At 37.8% G+C, this 22,351-nt stretch overlaps 1 protein-coding gene across 4 annotated transcripts in view; it reads right to left on the reverse strand.

Annotated features, from left to right (window-relative positions):
* Nucleotides 1-22,351, reverse strand: part of LOC105220277 (ankyrin-3) — a 49,957-nt gene that overhangs the window by 12,472 nt on the left and 15,134 nt on the right. For all 4 annotated transcript variants that reach the window (XM_054235631.1, XM_054235630.1, XM_054235632.1 and 1 more), the window contains exons 3-5: nucleotides 20,923-21,030; nucleotides 18,816-19,112; nucleotides 12,153-14,021 (exon numbers count right to left, since the gene is read on the reverse strand). In XM_054235631.1, coding sequence (XP_054091606.1) covers nucleotides 12,153-14,021; nucleotides 18,816-19,112; nucleotides 20,923-21,030 — 2,274 coding nt within the window. The remainder of the gene's footprint in view (nucleotides 1-12,152; nucleotides 14,022-18,815; nucleotides 19,113-20,922; nucleotides 21,031-22,351) is intronic.

A 22,351-nucleotide genomic window follows, 5' to 3' on the forward strand; every position in this document is an offset into this window, starting at 1 on the left:
ATTTAAAATATAATTACACTTATTGGATCAATTTATTTTATTGGAGAAGAAAAAATGTAACAACTAAGGAAGCTGTCTCCTGTGAGGAGCTGATCACGATCAACTGAATCTGAATCTACGAGCTTCAGCGTGCAGTTGACAAGATGGCAGAGGTGGATCCATTGTATGCGATGTGATACAGGCCCAGCTGAACAAACATTTTGAAAGGTTTGCTGGGTGTCACGCGGACTTGGTCGCCAACGTCGACGCTTTAGGGATCTACGTTAATATCAAATGACACAAAGTTGTTGATTTTGGGCTAATATTGTCGAAACCGTTTACCGTTCCGTAACTTCAACCCAGCAATTACTGCAGACATGAATAAGATGTTCCGACAAATATTGATAGATACACGTCATCGCAACGAACACTTCTGGAAACCATTGTATGACGAACTCTTAACTAAACCGACGTGTATGTACTGCGACACAGGCCTACCTAACCTACCACTTCCTTTAAAGCCAACTATAGACCAATTCGTTTCAACTGTCAATTGCAAGAAGACTATACGGGTTAGGTGGGTTCGAAATTTTCAAATATTAAATAGTACATGTTTAAAATATTCACCAAAAATTTCAAATAGAACCCAGTAAAATTCTAAGTGATAGACTCTTTGGAAGTCCTGTCCCTCAGTGCACGCCAGTTTCAATTGAAAACATTGAACTTTAGTAAGCAATTTAGTTCAAATTTTGCACCTATAATTATAAATATCATTATCTTTTTGCGGTCAACGAATAATCGGACATCACAAAAAAGTTCCATTTTTATACTCTCGCAACAAATGTTGCTAAAGAGAGTATTATAGTTTTGTTCACATAACGGTTGTTTGTAACACCCAAAATTAAACGAGTTAGATATAGGGTTATATATACCAAAGTGATCAGGGTGAAGAGTGGAGTTCAAATCCGAATTTCTGTCTGTCCGTCCACCCGTCTGTGCAAGCTGTAACTTAAGTAAAAATTAAGATATCTTGATGAAACTTGGCACACTTATTTCTTGGCACCATAGGAAGGTGCTTTCGAAAATGAGTAAAATCGGACCAATGCCACGCCCACAAAATGGCGAAAACCGAAAACACATAAAGTGCCATAACTATGCTATAAATATATATATATATATATTTGGCGTAGGAACCGCTTTAAGCGATTATAGCCGAATCCACCAGAGCGCGCCACTCATTCCTCCTTTTTGCTTTTTGGCGCCAACTGGAAACACCAAGTGAAGCCAGGTCACTTTGCACTTGGTCTTTCCACCGGAGTGGAGGTCGTCCTCTTCCGCGGCTTCCTCCAGCGGGTACTGCATCGAATACTTTCAGAGCTGGAGTGTTTTCTTCCATCCGTACAACATGACCTAGCCAGCGTAGCCGCTGTCTTTTTATTCGCTGAACTATGTCAATGTCGTCGTATAAATCGTACAGCTCATCGTTCCATCGTCTGCGGTATTCGCCGTTGCCAATGTTTAGAGGACCATAAATCTTGCGCAAAACCTTTCTCTCGAAAACCCCAAGAGTCGTCTCATCGGATGTTGTCATCGTCCACGCTTCAGCGCCATACATCAGGACGGGAATGATGAGAGACTTGTAGAGTTTGTTTTTTGTTCGTCGAGAGAGGACTTTACTTTTCAATTGCCTACTCAGTCCAAAGTAGCACCTGTTGGCAAGAGTGATTCTGCGTTGGATTTCAAGGCTGACATTGTTGGTGTTGTTAATGCTGGTTCCCAGATAAACGAAATTATCTACAACTTCAAAGTTATGACTGTCAACAGTGACGTGGGAGCCAAGACGCGAGTGCGCTGACTGTTTGTTTGATGACAGGAGATATTTCGTCTTGTCCTCATTCACCACCAGACCCATACGCTTCGCTTCTTTATCTAGTCTGGAAAACGCAGAACAAACGGCGCGGTTGTTGCTTCCGATGATATCAATATCATCGGCATACGCCAGGAGCTGTACAATCTTGTAGAAGATTGTACCCTCTCTATTTAGTTCTGCAGCTCGTATTATTTTTTCCAGCAATAGATTGAAGAAGTCGCACGATAGTGAGTCACCCTGTCTGAAGCCTCGTTTGGTATCGAACGGCTCGGAGAGGTCCTTCCCGATCCTGACGGAGCTTTTGGTGTTGCTCAACGTCAGCTTACATAGCCGTATTAGTTTTGCAGGGATACCAAATTCAGACATCGCGGCATAAAGGCAGCTCCTTTTCGTGCTATCGAAGGCAGCTTTAAAATCGATAAAAAGATAGTGAGTATCGATTCTTCTCTCTCGGGTCTTTTCCAAGATTTGGCGCATTGTGAATATCTGGTCAGTTGTCGATTTTCCAGGTCTAAAGCCACACTGATAAGGTCCAATCAGTTCGTTGACGGTGGCCTTTAGTCTTTCACACAATACGCTCGACAAAACCTTATATGCGATATTGAGGAGACTTATACCACGGTAGTTGGCGCAGATTGTGGGGTCTCCCTTCTTATGGATTGGGCAGAGCACACTAAGATTCCAATCGTCGGGCATGCTTTCTTCCGACCATATTCTACAAAGAAGCTGATGCATGCACCTTATCAGTTCTTCGCCGCCGTATTTGAATAGCTCGGCCGGTAATCCATCGGCCCCCGCCGATTTGTTGTTCTTCAAGCGGGTAATTGCTATTCGAATTTCTTCATGGTCGGGTAATGGAACATCTATTCCATCGTCATCGATTGGGGAATCGGGTTCGCCATCTCCTGGTGTTGTAATTTCACTGCCATTGAGCAGGTCGTCATCATTAAGTCATAAATAAAGTTATGAAAATGAAATTTGGAACATAGGATCCCATTAGGGAGGGGCACATTTGGATGTAATTTTTTTGGAAAAGTGGGCGTGACCCCGCCCTCAAATAAGTTTTTTGTATATAACTCGCAAACCAATAAAGCTATATAAGCCAAACTTTCTGCAGTCGTTTTTTTTAGCCATTTCCTTATACAGTCCAAAAATGAAAGAAATCGGATAATAACCACGCCCACCTCCCATACAAAGGTTAGGTTGAAAATTACTAAAAGTGGGTTAACTCCCTAACGAAAAACGTCAGAAACACCAAATTTTACATAAGAAATGGCAGAAGAAAGCTGCACTGAGATTTTTTTACAAAATGGAAAATGGGCGTGGCGTCGCCCACTTATGGGTCAAAAACCATATCTCAAGAACTATTCGACCGATTTCAATGAAATTCGGTATATAACACTTTCTTGACACCCTGATGACACGGGTGGAATATGGGCGAAATCGGTTCACAACTACGTCTACTTCCCATATAACCCAATTTTGAATTCCATCTGATTCGTTCACTTTATAATGTATTCATAAGGAACCAATGAAGCTAGCGGAATAAAACTTTACACAAATACTGTATTTGAGCTGTGACATCACTTGTGGAAAAATTGTCAAAATCGGACCATGACTTTTCAAGGCCCCTGATATCAAGCATGAAGAACTCAGTGCCTAAGGTTAATTTTTCACCGAAAATATAGGTAAATCCCTCAGATATTTTAATGTAATTCATTCCCTCTGAATTTTTTTCTTATAACAGTTTCTCTCTGTACCTGAAATGGTAAAAATCGGGTCATAATTTCCCCCAGATCCTATATACCTAATTATAAGTAATATTAAATTAAGTGATCGTATAGTCTTCGATACATTGTATCTTGGTGGTGAAAACGAGTGAAATCGGTTTAGGAATTACCTCAGTCCCCATATACTATTTATAATGGTTTTCGTTATTCTATTGAACTTTATGCCGAATATATGGGTCGAATTGTGTTGTCTTTATAAAATTACATCAATAAATTGCGAGAGTATAAAATGTTCGGTTACACCCGAACTTAGCCCTTCCTTACTTGTTTTAATTTAATTTTTTAACGATAAAAATTTATTTTGCCTATGCAAAGCAAATAAAATGACCAACCACCTACATATGTATGTATTTATACGGGTTAACTTGCCTCCCTACAACGCTTCTAGATACAATTCAGAAACATAAACATAAAGTAGTTTTCCAGCATACGCTGTATACTTTAACACTTTTTAATATCTTGCAACTTGATGTTGAGGCATCCAAGAGATATTTGCTTAATTGTCAGCATTGCAAACCAATTCGGATGCTCAATGGTGTTGCAGCATCTGTTTGGATTTTCGTCTTTTCGCATACAAACAAACCCAATATCCGAATTCGCTGCGTCATTGTTAATTTATGGTTCCAAATTAACAAACTTAATACAGTGGAATTTCCATAAATCGAACTTCTATAAGTCGAAGATCTCCATAACTCGAACTTTGGAATTAGCAAAAGCGTTTAGAAATCAAATTTCACGCAAATTTGCTTCCATAACTTAAACAAATTTCCATAACTCAAAGTTTTCCATAACAAAATTTTAAATTTTACTATCTAGGAACAATTTTAAAGGAGCCTCTCTATGTCATAAGGAGGCGAACAAAAAATATGATATTACACTTATGGATTGCATAAATCATATAACATAGGCATAGGATACTGACGTCAAGAGACAAACAATAGTAAACTGCAACAATCAAAATTACAGAATTTATGTTTTAATAAAACTTTATGCCAAGTAAATAAATAAAACTGTGAAAAGATCTATATTTTACAGATTTTTGAAAAATTGTAAGATTTCATGGAAATTCTATTCTATAACTCGAAGTTTTTCTGTGGATTATGGTGATTCGAGTTAGAGAAGTTCCACTGTATATCGAAATTTTATATTATATATATATTACAGAGAAAATATTAATTAAAATTTAAAATATAATTACACTTATTGGATCAATTTATTTTATTGGAGAAGAAAAAATGTAACAACTAAGGAAGCTGTCTCCTGTGAGGAGCTGATCACGATCAACTGAATCTGAATCTACGAGCTTCAGCGTGCAGTTGACAAGATGACAGAGGTGGATCCATTGTATGCGATGTGATACAGGCCCAGCTGAACAAACATTTTGAAAGGTTTGCTGGGTGTCACGCGGACTTGGTCGCCAACGTCGACGCTTTAGGGATCTACGTTAATATCAAATGACACAAAGTTGTTGATTTTGGGCTAATATTGTCGAAACCGTTTACCGTTCCGTAACTTCAACCCAGCAATTACTGCAGACATGAATAAGATGTTCCGACAAATATTGATAGATACACGTCATCGCAACGAACACTTCTGGAAACCATTGTATGACGAACTCTTAACTAAACCGACGTGTATGTACTGCGACACAGGCCTACCTAACCTACCACTTCCTTTAAAGCCAACTATAGACCAATTCGTTTCAACTGTCAATTGCAAGAAGACTATACGGGTTAGGTGGGTTCGAAATTTTCAAATATTAAATAGTACATGTTTAAAATATTCACCAAAAATTTCAAATAGAACCCAGTAAAATTCTAAGTGATAGACTCTTTGGAAGTCCTGTCCCTCAGTGCACGCCAGTTTCAATTGAAAACATTGAACTTTAGTAAGCAATTTAGTTCAAATTTTGCACCTATAATTATAAATATCATTATCTTTTTGCGGTCAACGAATAATCGGACATCACAAAAAAGTTCCATTTTTATACTCTCGCAACAAATGTTGCTAAAGAGAGTATTATAGTTTTGTTCACATAACGGTTGTTTGTAACACCCAAAATTAAACGAGTTAGATATAGGGTTATATATACCAAAGTGATCAGGGTGAAGAGTGGAGTTCAAATCCGAATTTCTGTCTGTCCGTCCACCCGTCTGTGCAAGCTGTAACTTAAGTAAAAATTAAGATATCTTGATGAAACTTGGCACACTTATTTCTTGGCACCATAGGAAGGTGCTTTCGAAAATGAGTAAAATCGGACCAATGCCACGCCCACAAAATGGCGAAAACCGAAAACACATAAAGTGCCATAACTATGCTATAAATATATATATATATATATTTGGCGTAGGAACCGCTTTAAGCGATTATAGCCGAATCCACCAGAGCGCGCCACTCATTCCTCCTTTTTGCTTTTTGGCGCCAACTGGAAACACCAAGTGAAGCCAGGTCACTTTGCACTTGGTCTTTCCACCGGAGTGGAGGTCGTCCTCTTCCGCGGCTTCCTCCAGCGGGTACTGCATCGAATACTTTCAGAGCTGGAGTGTTTTCTTCCATCCGTACAACATGACCTAGCCAGCGTAGCCGCTGTCTTTTTATTCGCTGAACTATGTCAATGTCGTCGTATAAATCGTACAGCTCATCGTTCCATCGTCTGCGGTATTCGCCGTTGCCAATGTTTAGAGGACCATAAATCTTGCGCAAAACCTTTCTCTCGAAAACCCCAAGAGTCGTCTCATCGGATGTTGTCATCGTCCACGCTTCAGCGCCATACATCAGGACGGGAATGATGAGAGACTTGTAGAGTTTGTTTTTTGTTCGTCGAGAGAGGACTTTACTTTTCAATTGCCTACTCAGTCCAAAGTAGCACCTGTTGGCAAGAGTGATTCTGCGTTGGATTTCAAGGCTGACATTGTTGGTGTTGTTAATGCTGGTTCCCAGATAAACGAAATTATCTACAACTTCAAAGTTATGACTGTCAACAGTGACGTGGGAGCCAAGACGCGAGTGCGCTGACTGTTTGTTTGATGACAGGAGATATTTCGTCTTGTCCTCATTCACCACCAGACCCATACGCTTCGCTTCTTTATCTAGTCTGGAAAACGCAGAACAAACGGCGCGGTTGTTGCTTCCGATGATATCAATATCATCGGCATACGCCAGGAGCTGTACAATCTTGTAGAAGATTGTACCCTCTCTATTTAGTTCTGCAGCTCGTATTATTTTTTCCAGCAATAGATTGAAGAAGTCGCACGATAGTGAGTCACCCTGTCTGAAGCCTCGTTTGGTATCGAACGGCTCGGAGAGGTCCTTCCCGATCCTGACGGAGCTTTTGGTGTTGCTCAACGTCAGCTTACATAGCCGTATTAGTTTTGCAGGGATACCAAATTCAGACATCGCGGCATAAAGGCAGCTCCTTTTCGTGCTATCGAAGGCAGCTTTAAAATCGATAAAAAGATAGTGAGTATCGATTCTTCTCTCTCGGGTCTTTTCCAAGATTTGGCGCATTGTGAATATCTGGTCAGTTGTCGATTTTCCAGGTCTAAAGCCACACTGATAAGGTCCAATCAGTTCGTTGACGGTGGCCTTTAGTCTTTCACACAATACGCTCGACAAAACCTTATATGCGATATTGAGGAGACTTATACCACGGTAGTTGGCGCAGATTGTGGGGTCTCCCTTCTTATGGATTGGGCAGAGCACACTAAGATTCCAATCGTCGGGCATGCTTTCTTCCGACCATATTCTACAAAGAAGCTGATGCATGCACCTTATCAGTTCTTCGCCGCCGTATTTGAATAGCTCGGCCGGTAATCCATCGGCCCCCGCCGATTTGTTGTTCTTCAAGCGGGTAATTGCTATTCGAATTTCTTCATGGTCGGGTAATGGAACATCTATTCCATCGTCATCGATTGGGGAATCGGGTTCGCCATCTCCTGGTGTTGTAATTTCACTGCCATTGAGCAGGTCGTCATCATTAAGTCATAAATAAAGTTATGAAAATGAAATTTGGAACATAGGATCCCATTAGGGAGGGGCACATTTGGATGTAATTTTTTTGGAAAAGTGGGCGTGACCCCGCCCTCAAATAAGTTTTTTGTATATAACTCGCAAACCAATAAAGCTATATAAGCCAAACTTTCTGCAGTCGTTTTTTTTAGCCATTTCCTTATACAGTCCAAAAATGAAAGAAATCGGATAATAACCACGCCCACCTCCCATACAAAGGTTAGGTTGAAAATTACTAAAAGTGGGTTAACTCCCTAACGAAAAACGTCAGAAACACCAAATTTTACATAAGAAATGGCAGAAGAAAGCTGCACTGAGATTTTTTTACAAAATGGAAAATGGGCGTGGCGTCGCCCACTTATGGGTCAAAAACCATATCTCAAGAACTATTCGACCGATTTCAATGAAATTCGGTATATAACACTTTCTTGACACCCTGATGACACGGGTGGAATATGGGCGAAATCGGTTCACAACTACGTCTACTTCCCATATAACCCAATTTTGAATTCCATCTGATTCGTTCACTTTATAATGTATTCATAAGGAACCAATGAAGCTAGCGGAATAAAACTTTACACAAATACTGTATTTGAGCTGTGACATCACTTGTGGAAAAATTGTCAAAATCGGACCATGACTTTTCAAGGCCCCTGATATCAAGCATGAAGAACTCAGTGCCTAAGGTTAATTTTTCACCGAAAATATAGGTAAATCCCTCAGATATTTTAATGTAATTCATTCCCTCTGAATTTTTTTCTTATAACAGTTTCTCTCTGTACCTGAAATGGTAAAAATCGGGTCATAATTTCCCCCAGATTTTATATACCTAATTATAAGTAATATTAAATTAAGTGATCGTATAGTCTTCGATACATTGTATCTTGGTGGTGAAAACGAGTGAAATCGGTTTAGGAATTACCTCAGTCCCCATATACTATTTATAATGGTTTTCGTTATTCTATTGAACTTTATGCCGAATATATGGGTCGAATTGTGTTGTCTTTATAAAATTACATCAATAAATTGCGAGAGTATAAAATGTTCGGTTACACCCGAACTTAGCCCTTCCTTACTTGTTTTAATTTAATTTTTTAACGATAAAAATTTATTTTGCCTATGCAAAGCAAATAAAATGACCAACCACCTACATATGTATGTATTTATACGGGTTAACTTGCCTCCCTACAACGCTTCTAGATACAATTCAGAAACATAAACATAAAGTAGTTTTCCAGCATACTCTGTATACTTTAACACTTTTTAATATCTTGCAACTTGATGTTGAGGCATCCAAGAGATATTTGCTTAATTGTCAGCATTGCAAACCAATTCGGATGCTCAATGGTGTTGCAGCATCTGTTTGGATTTTCGTCTTTTCGCATACAAACAAACCCAATATCCGAATTCGCTGCGTCATTGTTAATTTATGGTTCCAAATTAACAAACTTAATACAGTGGAATTTCCATAAATCGAACTTCTATAAGTCGAAGATCTCCATAACTCGAATTGGAATTAGCAAAAGCGTTTAGAAATCAAATTTCACGCAAATTTGCTTCCATAACTTAAACAAATTTCCATAACTCAAAGTTTTCCATAACAAAATTTTAAATTTTACTATCTAGGAACAATTTTAAAGGAGCCTCTCTATGTCATAAGGAGGCGAACAAAAAATATGATATTACACTTATGGATTGCATAAATCATATAACATAGGCATAGGATACTGACGTCAAGAGTCAAACAATAGTAAACTGCAACAATCAAAATTACAGAATTTATGTTTTAATAAAACTTTATGCCAAGTAAATAAATAAAACTGTGAAAAGATCTATATTTTACAGATTTTTGAAAAATTGTAAGATTTCATGGAAATTCTATTCTATAACTCGAAGTTTTTCTGTGGATTATGGTGATTCGAGTTAGAGAAGTTCCACTGTATATCGAAATTTTATATTATATATATATTACAGAGAAAATATTAATTAAAATTTAAAATATAATTACACTTATTTCCATAAATCGAACTTCTATAAGTCGAAGATCTCCATAACTCGAACTTTGGAATTAGCAAAAGCGTTTAGAAATCAAATTTTCTGCAGTCGTTTTTTTAGCCACTTCTTAATACAGTCCAAAAATTAAAGAAATCAGATAATAGCCACGCCCACCTCCCATACAAAGATTAGGTTGACAATTAATAAAAGTGGGTTAACTCACTAAAGAAAAACATCAGAAACACTAAATTTCACATAAGAAATGGCAGATGGAAGCTGCACTCAGATTTTTTTACAAAATGGAAAATGGGTGTGGCGTCGCCCACTTATGGGTCAAAAACCATATCTCAGGAACTACTCGACCGATTTCAATGAAACTTGGTTTGTAATAGTTTCCTTACATCCCAATGATATGTTGTGAACATATTCCAAATCGCTTCACAACCACGCCTATATACCAGAACTTTGAAGACGATCTGAATCGTTTACTTTACAATATATAAAAAAAGCACTAGTGAAGATATCGGTGCAGAACTTTGCACAAATACTATGTTTATAGTGTGGCAGCCCAATTCTAAAAATCGCCGAAATCGGACCATAGGTTTTTGTGGCCCCATATATCGAACACGAGGACCTCGGTGCTTCTAACCCAATATTATGGTTTCCAACTTTCAATTGACTTTGTACAATTCATATGACGAATATGTGGGTCAAATTGTGTATTATATAATATAAATAAAGTTAAATAAATAAATTGCGAGAGTATAAAATGTTCGGTTACACCCGAACTAGCCCTTCCTTACTTGTTTTATTAATTTTCTCTTGGAATTGAACTTTGTATGTCAATATCCGTTGAGGCAAGTATTTGAAGCAATTAACATAAAAATAATTATAATTGCTCCACACAGATGCAAACTACGATAAAATCTAGACAAAGAGTAGTGTAGTTGTATTTGGAAGACAAGACTGCCCGAGAAATTGTTGAATTAGAATAAAATAAGTAAATAGACTGTCCACATCATTATTACAGAATAGACTAGAAAACGAGAGTCGAGAAAGAAAAGATATTACTTTAAATGAGAGAGAAGAGCGATCGACATCCACATATAGTCGCACTGGAAAGAATATAGGGTTAAATATCGTTCGGAAATAAATATGAATACTATTGAAGATTAGCCAGGGAAGTCATTTATAAGCCCTTAAAACAAAAACTGTTTAGTATAATTTGCTTGCTGAAAACACCAGATTTATAGAATCAAGAAGTTAAAGGATATGTATGTGATTGGCGTTGCAACCGTTTAGCCGGTTATAGCCGAATCGAGTTAAAGGATATATCTTAATAAAAAACTTTTTTTTTTGTGTTTTACATTACTTTTAGATTTTCACTCATAAAAGCCAATTTAATTTGCATGAATCGGATAAACAAATGTTTGTGTGGCGTAAGCCAAAGTCTGAATTTAGCCCAAAAAATATTAAGGCGACTTCGCCTTGGTTTGCGCCTACATGTCAATTATAGGAGTAGGAAATTTGCATTTCACCCAATAATAAAATCAATATCATCTACCTTAATATTTAAAAGCAAAATGTTAAGCACACTGTAGAGGAATTGGGGATTGCCAGTATTTTGGTTTTCCACCAGGACAAAGCATATTTCAGACATAGCAAAGCTTTGGTTTATTTAAAACTGCATCAGTCGCTGCGTTACACTAAGCTCTCTACCCTCTTAACTCCCATTGAGACTTGTCAAAATTTGAGACCATTATATTTCGATATATCAATTAGATGAGACTGAAGGATGGTTGGATTTAAAGCTGAATTATTTTTTTATTGAACTCTCTCTTAATTGCCGCCCGGAGCACCTATTACCTGAAGTTCTAATAAATTGTCTTCGCATTTAGCAACGCCCACAGACAATGCTGGGATACTTCTACCGACGCTGGGAAACGGATTACTTCAGATCGGAATAAATGGACCACAGCTGAACCTAATCACAGTCGATGTTACTTCTTTTTATAACTGAGACCACTCAGATACTTTCTCAAGCATAACATTCATGTTCTCTAATTGCTCATTATTGTCCGTGACCCAGATAAGGGGGGATGGGCTCATTTGTAGAAGTTGGTTGTGCGTAGGGTTTGGGACCTACACATAAAAAAATCTGTCCCAATGAAAAATAAAACAGAGCTTCGGATGAGAAATCAACCTTTTAGTGGCTACTTATGCAACGTTTGAGTTAGCATAAGTGAGTTGACGGATAAATACTTTTCCAAAACAAGTACTCCTCTATGACAACTGCCATATCTCAGTTTTTATATAGTCGACATTCGCATAACCATAGTTTGTAAACACTAATGTCACAATAATGTTTTATGAACAATAACAATAATACCAAGTTGTAAAGTTTCTACCGAAGTAGATTTGAGTAGTAAACTCTAATATGGACACCGATTAAAAGCAAAAATGTAATATTTAAAGCCAAATTGTGAGATTTTGTCATAATGTGCACTTACATCGGTAACGGCATTTGGATTAGCCTTATGTCGCAATAGTAAATTGATGACCATTGTATGGCCCTGTTGTGCTGCTTGATGCAATGGTGTATAGCCAACATTGGTGCTCATCTCGATATTAGCATCATTTTCTAGTAAAAATTTCACCATCTTTATTTGGCCGTAGTGTGCAGCTATATGTAAAGGAGTGTAGCCAGCTTTGGTACGCTCGGATATATTAGCCTGATGATCAATGAGTATTTGTGCTATGTCAGATTTATCCTCTTGAGCACACAAATGCAAGGGTGTCAAACCATTTTTGGCTTGCACGTTTGCGCTAACGCCATGCTCCAGCAACAAATGTACCATATCAACATGTCCTTCCTGTGCCGCTAAATGTAACGGCGAAATGCCGGATTTGCTGCGTACATCGGGATCTGCACCATGCTGCAGCAGTTGCTGTGCGATTTCCATTTCATTTTTCTTAGCTGCAATATGCAGAGCACTATGCCCATTTTTAGCGCAGAGCAAAGGAGAAGCGCCTCGTTCAAGTAGAAGAAACACAACTTTCGAGTGCTCGAAATGTGCCGCGACATGTAGTGGCGTAACATCGTTCTTGCCTTGGCAGTCGATTTTAGCACCACGTTGCAAAAGTAAGGCAACCACTTTGTCCTTACCATATTTAGCTGCCAAATGGAGTGGTGTAAAGCCTTTCTTAGTGACTGCATCCAATTCCGCATTATTTTCGAAGAGTACTTGAACAACCTCTTCTTGTCCCTCTTTAGCAGCAATATGCAATGGTGTGTACTTGTCCTTGGTTACAGCATCAACGTTTGCACCATGCTGCAGCATCAGCATAATTATGTCAATATTACCCAAACGCGAGGCCACATGAAGTGGTGTTTGACCTTCGCGCGCACGCGCCTCAACTTGTGCACCATTACGCAGAAGAATACGTATAATATCTGTTTGATTTGCTCTTGCGGCCAAATGTAGTGGCGTTTCTCCGCGCACTGTTGGCGCATCCGGTATAGCATCGTGTTGCAATAAATATATGACAATATTCATGCAGCCCATAAAACTAGCGACGTGCAGTGGCGTCAGACCCGATTCCGTTGTGGCACTAATGGCGGCGCCATGTTTCAACAATAGTTCAACAACGTTGATGCGATTCTTCTTACAAGCGATATGTAACGGCGTAAAACCATTGAGAGCGCGCGCATTGGCATCAGCGTTGTAGTTCAGCAACAACTTGGCAACGCGCACATGGCCACAGTGCGCTGCAACATGCAGTGCCGTTAAGTAGTCAACGGTTACTTCATCAACAGGCGCTTTGTGAGCCAATAATAGCTGTGCTGCTTCATCATGTTCGCCCTGGGCTGCCATGTGTAGTGGCGCAAGCCCATTTTTTGTTTTCGACAGTATGGGCGAATTATTCGCAAGTAATATCTCAATGACCTCGACATGACCGGAACGAGCCGCACAATGCAGTGGTGTGAGACCATCACGCGTGGTGGCATTGATGTTTGCATTCTTTGACAGCAATAATTCGAGAATATTAGTTTTACCCCACTTGCAGGCGACGTGTAGAGGTGTTATATTATGTTTTGCAGTAAAATTCACATCGGCACCATGCTCGATTAACAGATTAGCAATATGCACATTGCCATAATGTGCGGCGATATGTAATGGTGTAAATCCCGATTTAGACACAATATCCGGATTGGTCTCACTCTGCAACAACAAAGTAGCGGCATTCATATCATTCTTCTTAGCTGCAATGTGTAAGGCTGGCAAACGCACCTTGCCACGCACATCGCACTCTAAAAGAACAGCAACAACTTTATCGTGACCCTGTTGCATGGCAACAGCCAATGGTGTAAATCCATCCTAGAAAAAAAGTATTATAATGAGTTTTGAAGTTTTGAATATTAGATGTTCGCTTATTCAACTATATAATATATATAGGTATAGTTTTCGCTATGAATCGTAAAGTTTTACGTCGCAAGCATGTGTACACTAAATAAAGAAATGTAAAATCTAGCGAGTTGTGTGTTAGGCTAAATGGGAGTGGGCAGAAACTTGACATGTGGCTCTATCAGCTCAAGACTTCCGGTCTTATACCAAGTATTCTCTGGGTAGCCAACAGACATTGAAGCCGATCTAAAGTGGGAAGGCGAAGTCGGCTAATGCGGTTGTGCTCCCCAATGAAAATAAAACAACATCCCCGGATGAGAAACCCCAATTTTGATGACGAATACTGTAAACGTACTACGTAAGAGTAAAGGCTGACATCACCGCCATCCATGAAATGCGATGGATTGGCCACGGACTGAGACGAGAAGGTCCTTGTGGCGTTTACTACAGCGGACCTACAGAGGAGCGCAAATTCGGTGTGGGATTCGTGGTGAAAGAGAAACTTATTGTTGTCGAGTCCTGACATTCACTCCTGTGAATAAATTAAAATCCACGCATAACACTAACCACCTCTTTGCATGCCCCAAAGCCCCACTCATATAACACCCCTTTCCCTATATGATTTCGATAAGAATTAATCAATCTGGGCTTGCCGGTTTAGATTTGGGTAAACGTTACAACAACAACGACAATTGCAACCGATGTTTGTATTCCTCAATCCACAAAACGGGAATCCTTTCTAGAGTATTGTGTGAAAGACTAAAGCCCACAGTCAACAAACTGATTGGACTTTGGCTTTAGACCAGGAAACTCCACCATGGATCAGATATTCAGCATACGTCAAAACTTGGAAAATACCCCAGAGAAAATAGTCCTTACATACCATCTCATAAGGTCAAAATTTGTCTGTATGTGGCTCAGATTTGGGAACACCACGCTTTTCCCCAAGGTGTACTATAAGTAGCAGGTTCTTGAGTGGCAAAACCATCCAGTTTGTTTGTATTGCCATAATTAGTGGTGGAAATATAAATAAGGATTTCGATTTATAGATGGTTATTTCAAGAACTTTGTCGCTATAATAAAATGGTAATTTATTAACTAAATTAGGGTACACTATAATTGTCCAAAATGCTTAATTTTTATTTTAAATATAAGTACATCGCCACACATTAATATCATTTGCCATTTCTTTAAATGTGTACTTCATAAAAATTTATTACCTAGAAGTAATGTATATAGTAAAAGAACGTTTGCGGGTCTGATAATAATAGCTGTTATCGACAGACTATGCGTTATAGAGAAGTCAATAGAACGCACTATCCAGTAATTCAAACAAACAGGCAGCACTTGTGGTGCAATCCTGCGCTAAAATGTCCTCTTAATCATGCGCAAAGTGTTGCACCATTTTCTTTGGTAAAAAAAAAACACATAAATCTGCACAAGAAATGTTTTTTTACCACTTTATTTCATTAAAAAGTTATATTTGTATTGTCCTTTTTGATAATAACACAGGTCCACAAAAAAAAATCGATGAAAGGTTCCTTTGACCAAACATGGTGTATTACATGTATTTTGGGCCACTGAAACCGAATCTTAAGTCCGTTTTGCTCCATCACGTCAGGATTTTTTCCTAACCTCAAAATACATGACGGATTTTACTTGACAGAAAAAAATTTAAAAATATTAACGGATTTAGCTTAATTTTGGGATCGAGGGGTTTTTAGGGTCGCTGATCACTTATTTAAAGTCAGATTTTCAAAATACAAAATAGAAAATCCAATATGGATTTTTACAAAACTTAGTATCTGTGAGTTTTTGAGCTGAGTTTTTAGATTTTGAAATCAAATGAAAGCAATTGCTAATATTAGTTCACGACTTCCTTTATTTTATAATTACCTGCATTCAGATATAAACCCAGATCATTGGAGAAGCAAACGTTAGTTTCTTGCGTTTCTTCAGTTGCAATGAACATCTCAGGCATATCTCTTTTGGAGTCCAATCATTGTCGATGTCACTAGTTTCTATGCCGAAAACATTCGTATTGCTTGATTTTAGTGTATCTGTAAATTTTTTTCGGATCTTACTTATAACGTATTCTCCACAAACGACACAGAAATTGTCTTTCATTTTGCAAAATATTTTTCTTGTAGCATTATACTCATCAAAGACCAAGTCACCCACCAATGTAGAGCTGCGGTTGCTTGATGACGACGCCTGCGGGCCCGCTTTCTTACCCTGTCCAGCCGCCGATACTGGGGTTCCGACTCCCTGCATCGTACTTATTTTTCGTATGCCTATCATGACGGCGTAAAGGTGAGTCTAAAACTAAACCCATTGCAGACTCACCTTAAGGAGCGTGATCCAGGGACTCTACCGAATCACGGAACAACTCCGTTGCCCGCCGTCACCACGTGGAGGTGCCCTGGATGCAGGCACACGATATAATTTGTGGGCAGCGGCCCTAAAAACTTCCAGATATATACTAAGTTTTGAGAACATTAAAGAAATTTGTATACATCCGACAGCCATATTGGATCCGCCATTTTGTATTTTGAAAATTTCTCTTTTATTTCGTAATCTGGGACCCCTCAAAACCCCTCTATCCCAAAATTAAGCAAAATCCGTTAATATTTTTAAATTTCTTTCTGTCATGTAAAATCCGACATGTATTTTGAGGTTAGGAAAAAATCCTGACGTGATGGAGCAAAACGGACTTCAGATTCGGTTTCAGCGGCCTAAAAAACATATGTTACACCATGTTTAGTCAAAGGAACCTTTTATCAATTTTTTTTTGTGGACCTGTGTAATTTGTCCTTCGAGGCATTTTTACCATTGTGAATGGTCTACAGAAGTAAAACAAGAATTGGTAGCACTCAGCAATCGGCGATAGAGTTTTTAATGAGGTATCTGCATACTCTATTGCAAGAATTCAACTGGATAACTTTGTTGTTGCTTTCACATGTACAATTTTTTACAAGCGAGCAGAGAAGTGAGCAATCGATTACAGCTAATATTTCTTCAATATATATAATATTTATTTATATCGTTTAAATTTTTGTAACTTTGCATTCAACCTTATCAACAATGTCATCCAATGTTTTGATTTATATTCCGGTACGTTAAAACTGATAAGCGTTGTTCGAAATCAGCTTTTCGCTCGGCTCGGTTTTCAGCATCCACACATCCACACTGCCCTAACGCAAGGGCATTTTTCGAAAATGTAATTATATGTATCGGCATTCACAGATCTATTTAGAATAAAAAACCGCCCTAACCCAGGATGAATGTTTAAAGGTGGGCAAAACACAACTTTCCAAGACGAACGTTTTTTACGACGAACTGTGGCATTTCGACCGATTCGAAACAAATTAAAGTTTTAGTTTTTAATTACATTTCGCACACTCCAATCACATATGCCCATTTCACAAGCTATTTGTCGTTTGGTTTATTTATATTTGTATAAAACCTCGATTTCAGCTTTATTATTGACAACACCATACCGAATTTGGCTTGTTTTAACAACTTACTCAAATGAAAATGCCACAAATGCAGAACTAAATACGTGCAGAGATAACCGGTTTCAGAAATAACAGTAAACTTATGTAGTTACATAGTAAAAAGCTAAACAAATCAAATAGTGTCAATTTAAAAATGGAATATTACGAAATTTCAACTGGGTGGGTTTTTTCACCGTGTATATTTGTGTTGCGGGTCAGTTCATAATATTTATTTAATATATATAATACTAGTAGACTGCGCCTGCTTCGCACGGGTTTAAACAAACATTTCAAAAGTTATAAGTTTTTACAAACTTATACACACTCTCCCATACATATGTATGTACTTTCCCGTTTCTTGCGTGGGTTGATTTTAAAAAAGTAAAATGAGTAAAATTCGAACAAATTATATTTTATTTGCAATGAGCTAAAACTTGATTACCTCTAGTCTTTGGTGTCCGTTGTCTTTCTCTCTGATTATGAAGGCGTTGGGAACGCTTAGAGCTCGACGCACTAGTGCAAAATTGTATATTTCCAATATTTTGTTCTTCACACGCTGCACGAGCTGCACGCGTTCCGTACTCGACTCTCAAGCACGTACTTGGGAGGTTTTGAAATTTTGTTCAGCAAGCAGCTGCGATCGCTGGTTACTCGATTCACTGACATGTGATTGCGATGCGAATAAATTGACTTGCAAGACGGTTTTCAGTTTCAGATTAAGATTCTCCATCACGGAGTTTTTTTGATACCCTCACCTGGGAACTATTTCCAGAAAGATAATATTCTAGCAATTAATATAGCCTATGTTACTCGGGATAAAGGTAGCTTTCCAATAATGAAGGAATTTTTGAAATCGGCACAGTAGTTTTTGAGGTTATTCATTACAAGCATACATACAAATCTTTCCTCTTTATAATAGTTGTATAAATTCGGATATAATCGCCTAAGCGGTTCCTACGCCAAATATATATACTTAATATACATATATATTAAGTCCGATTAGTACTGAGTTAAAAATGTTTTTAATTATTATAGTTAATTATTAATTAATAAATTATTAGCGCCTACCTATCACAATAAGAAAATGAAGCCAAAGTTCAGAGCTTTAAAAATGGAGGATTTTATAAACCTCTCGAACTTTTGGAACAGAACAGTGTTCTATCTAGATATTCCAAGTTTGACTAATTGTAATGGATATTTTTGAAGTGATTTCTAATAAATAATGTTTTAATTATTATTTTCATTTAAGACACACATTTAAGAGACTTACCTCGGTGGCGAGTGATGGATTTGCTCCTTTCGATAATAGGAAACGAACGCACGCATCGTGGTTCTCCTGGGCTGCCATGTAAAGTGGTGTAAAACCATTTAATGATTGAACGTTCACATTTGCATTATACTGGATGAGTAATTTAAGTACTTCTTTTTGGCCGGCCAATGAAGCAATATGTAGTGCTGTATTACCCTTTTTTGTGGCATTATCTACTTTAATGCCACGTCGTAGCAGTTCACTCACGATATCGATATAACCATCTTTAGCTGCCAAATGGAGCGCATTTAAGCCATTCTAGAATGAGAAAAAACGTGCTTTTAATAACAAACTTGTTTTCAGCGTTTATCCAGTGTTTGCTGCTTAGTTATAGATTTATTTAAAAATATGTTTATATTCGCAAATTAATTTAATTTTAGGTTATGCACATTTTGTTTTTTATAGTCTGATGTCGGCTATTTTTAGACAGGTGATGTCAAATATAAATGCAGTATTTGTGTTCCGTTCAGATATCTTCATTGGTTCTTGATTGGTGAGAGGATAGTAAGCGTGGTTGTGAACCGATTTCGCCCGTTTTCAAATTAAAACATCGGAATGCCGAAGAAATGTAATGAACCGAATTTCGTAGAAATTGGTCGAGCAGTTCCTGAGATATGGTTTTTGTTCCGTAAGTGAAATTTTGTATACAAATTTTAGTGCAGTTCTTCTGTACCATTTTTACCATCAAATTTATGTTTTCTGGTGTTTTCCCTTACTAAATTAAATCACTTTAGTAGTTTTCAACACAACCTTTGTATAAGAGGTAGGCGTGGTTATAATGCGATTTCATCATTTGCATGCTATATAAGGAAAAATCCAAAGGAAATGACTCAAGAAAGTTTGATTGACATAGCCTTAGTGGTTTATGAGATATATAAAAAAACTAAGTAGGGGCGGAGCCACGTCCATTATCCCAACAAAATTACATTAAAATATACACCTTCCTAGTGTGACCTTGTGTACGAAATTTTGCTTTCATAACTTTTTTTATGTCGTAGAAGTTGTAGCACTTTATAAGTTTTCGGTTATGGCCATTGTGTGGACGTGACAGTGGTCCGATCTCGGCCATTGCAATAGGAACACGTGCACCAAGTTTCATTAAGATATCTAAATTTTTACGAAATTTCTAAGACGAATGAACGTACAGACAAATATCCAGATTTCAACTCTACTCGTCAGCCTGATCACTTTGGTATATAACCCTAACTAACTCGTTTAGTTTGAAGACTTAGGTAGGCAAGTTGTAACGCTGTCCCCCATTGGTAAACACACTTACAGCCGGTTTCACGAAAAATAATTAATTTCAGTTTCACCATGACTTAATTTATATTTAAATGGTCACGATTTGCCATTTAAATATTATTTAAATACTGTCATATGTAACCATGGTTACGCTTTTCTATCAGCTGAATTCCCATTTGTTTACCATTGTGACAAAAAATACAATTTATTTGTTTACATGAATCAGCTGTTATTCTTACTAACATCCCTGACTTTTAATTTTTTGGAAATGTCAATAATGGTGAAACGCCGAAAACTTAAATGCAAAGTTAAATAAAAATAAAAATTAAATGGAATTTAATTTTCAATTGAAAAATTTCGCGCTGTTAGACTATAAAAGACAGTCCTTTGTGGCCAGTAAGAACCCCTGCGACTAAGGAAGTGTTACTGAGGGCGATGTGCTGGGTATACCTCCACCGAATCACCTTTGGCCAGAAGGATCTGGCGACTGCGCAAGTGATAGTGACTGACCAGCGCTTGCTTAACACAGCCAAGGCTACTACTAATACTGAGATTGACGTTCCTGACCTTGCAAGCTCATCAGTCTTACAATTTCCCGCCTTACCGCTGTGGTCAGGAATCCAGACATTTTTTAGTTTAGTATATAACCATTTCTTGGAATATTTTATGTGGGTATTCACTTATTTGACACATTTTCATTTCATTTAATGAAATACCAAGATTTATTGTCATAGTTTGAGTAGTTTATTATATATACATATGTATATATAAATTAAGCATACAGCTAAAGATTTACTTTTATAATACGAGAGACCATTATACTCACTGCATTGCATGCGTTGATATCTGTAATCTGTCCAGATTCCAAAAACTCCAATACTTTTCCCAAGTCACCACTGCGTGCTGCCCGAAGAAATGAAATAGTAGCTTCATTCTGCAAAAAAAGAAAAGTAGAAATTGAAAGGCAATACAACTGATAAATGGTCTTCAAGACGAATATAATAATAGCTGTCTGCGAATCGCCAAGCGTAGCCAATCGATCAAATCACTATACCACAAAACCACTTATAAATACCTGCGCAATAAACCAATGTCAAAACGTCAAAAAATTCCACAGTCTCGGTCAGCTAGAAAAAACAGTCTCGAAGAATACTTCTTAACAACTAGTTGACTGCTAATGACTTTACGGAATAGGAAGAGTGCCAGAAATGACAAGTTCACAGTAAGCAGAAATAAGCAGACAAACATTTGTTTTCATGGCTTCACAGCAGAAACTTTGCTAGCTATGACTAGAAACACTCCCACGTATATTTTACAGCTGTTTAATATGGAATCTTATTTTTGGTGGGAACATGATATAACACTTCAAATTAATCGTAATTGATATAGTGTATGTATACAAGTTATCGTGTATAAAAACTCGAAATCCCGGATATAGTGAATAAAAGTAAATCAACAGTATCTGATATTATAAAGGGTTTTACAAAAGTAGACCGATCGGGACAGCAAATAACGTCATATTTTCTCCCACTCTTTTCACATTTCTCCTCAGTAGGGTTCGTCAATAAACAAAATATGCGTTATTGGTCAAGCAAGCGTCATTGGGAGGTACTACTTCCGTGATTATCAAGACCGGCACGTAACTGTGAATGGGAATAGCTACCGCTGAAAGATAACCGAATATTTTTGGGCCGAATTGGATGATATGGACTTGAATGTCACAATAGATTTATTGAAAACCAAGTTTGGTGAACGTGTTATCACATAAACTGGCCGAGTCAATTGGTCTCCTCGGTCGTGTCTATATCCTGTGGGGCCTATGGTCTATGCCAACAAGCCAGCGACGATTGATGCACTTCGTATATGCTTGAAAACCGTCGAAAATTAGGTTCAGCGTCTGGACTTCTGCAAGTGTACCCGTGGTGGCCATGCAAATGAAATCAAAAAGCAAACATAATGACATCGAATCTATTTTCAAAGGAAAAAGAAGAACTTTTGTAGAAGAACTCTTTACAAAAAGACAAAAAGGATAGATCAGTCCAATCGGCGCAAGTTATTACATCGAAATGAACGGTATCTCTTAAACGAAATATCGGAAAACCGCCACAAATCTGCAGTTGAACTTCAAAAACAGTTCAAAAAATGCATAAGCAAAGGATTGAAAATGCTTCGGATTGGTCTACGATAAGTTGTATATCGAAGTAGTCTGGCACACAAGTTTAGTAATATTTCTCTATTGAAGGTATTATTTACTG

Source organism: Zeugodacus cucurbitae, chromosome X (assembly GCF_028554725.1).
Source record: "Zeugodacus cucurbitae isolate PBARC_wt_2022May chromosome X, idZeuCucr1.2, whole genome shotgun sequence".
Taxonomy (NCBI): domain Eukaryota; kingdom Metazoa; phylum Arthropoda; class Insecta; order Diptera; family Tephritidae; genus Zeugodacus; species Zeugodacus cucurbitae.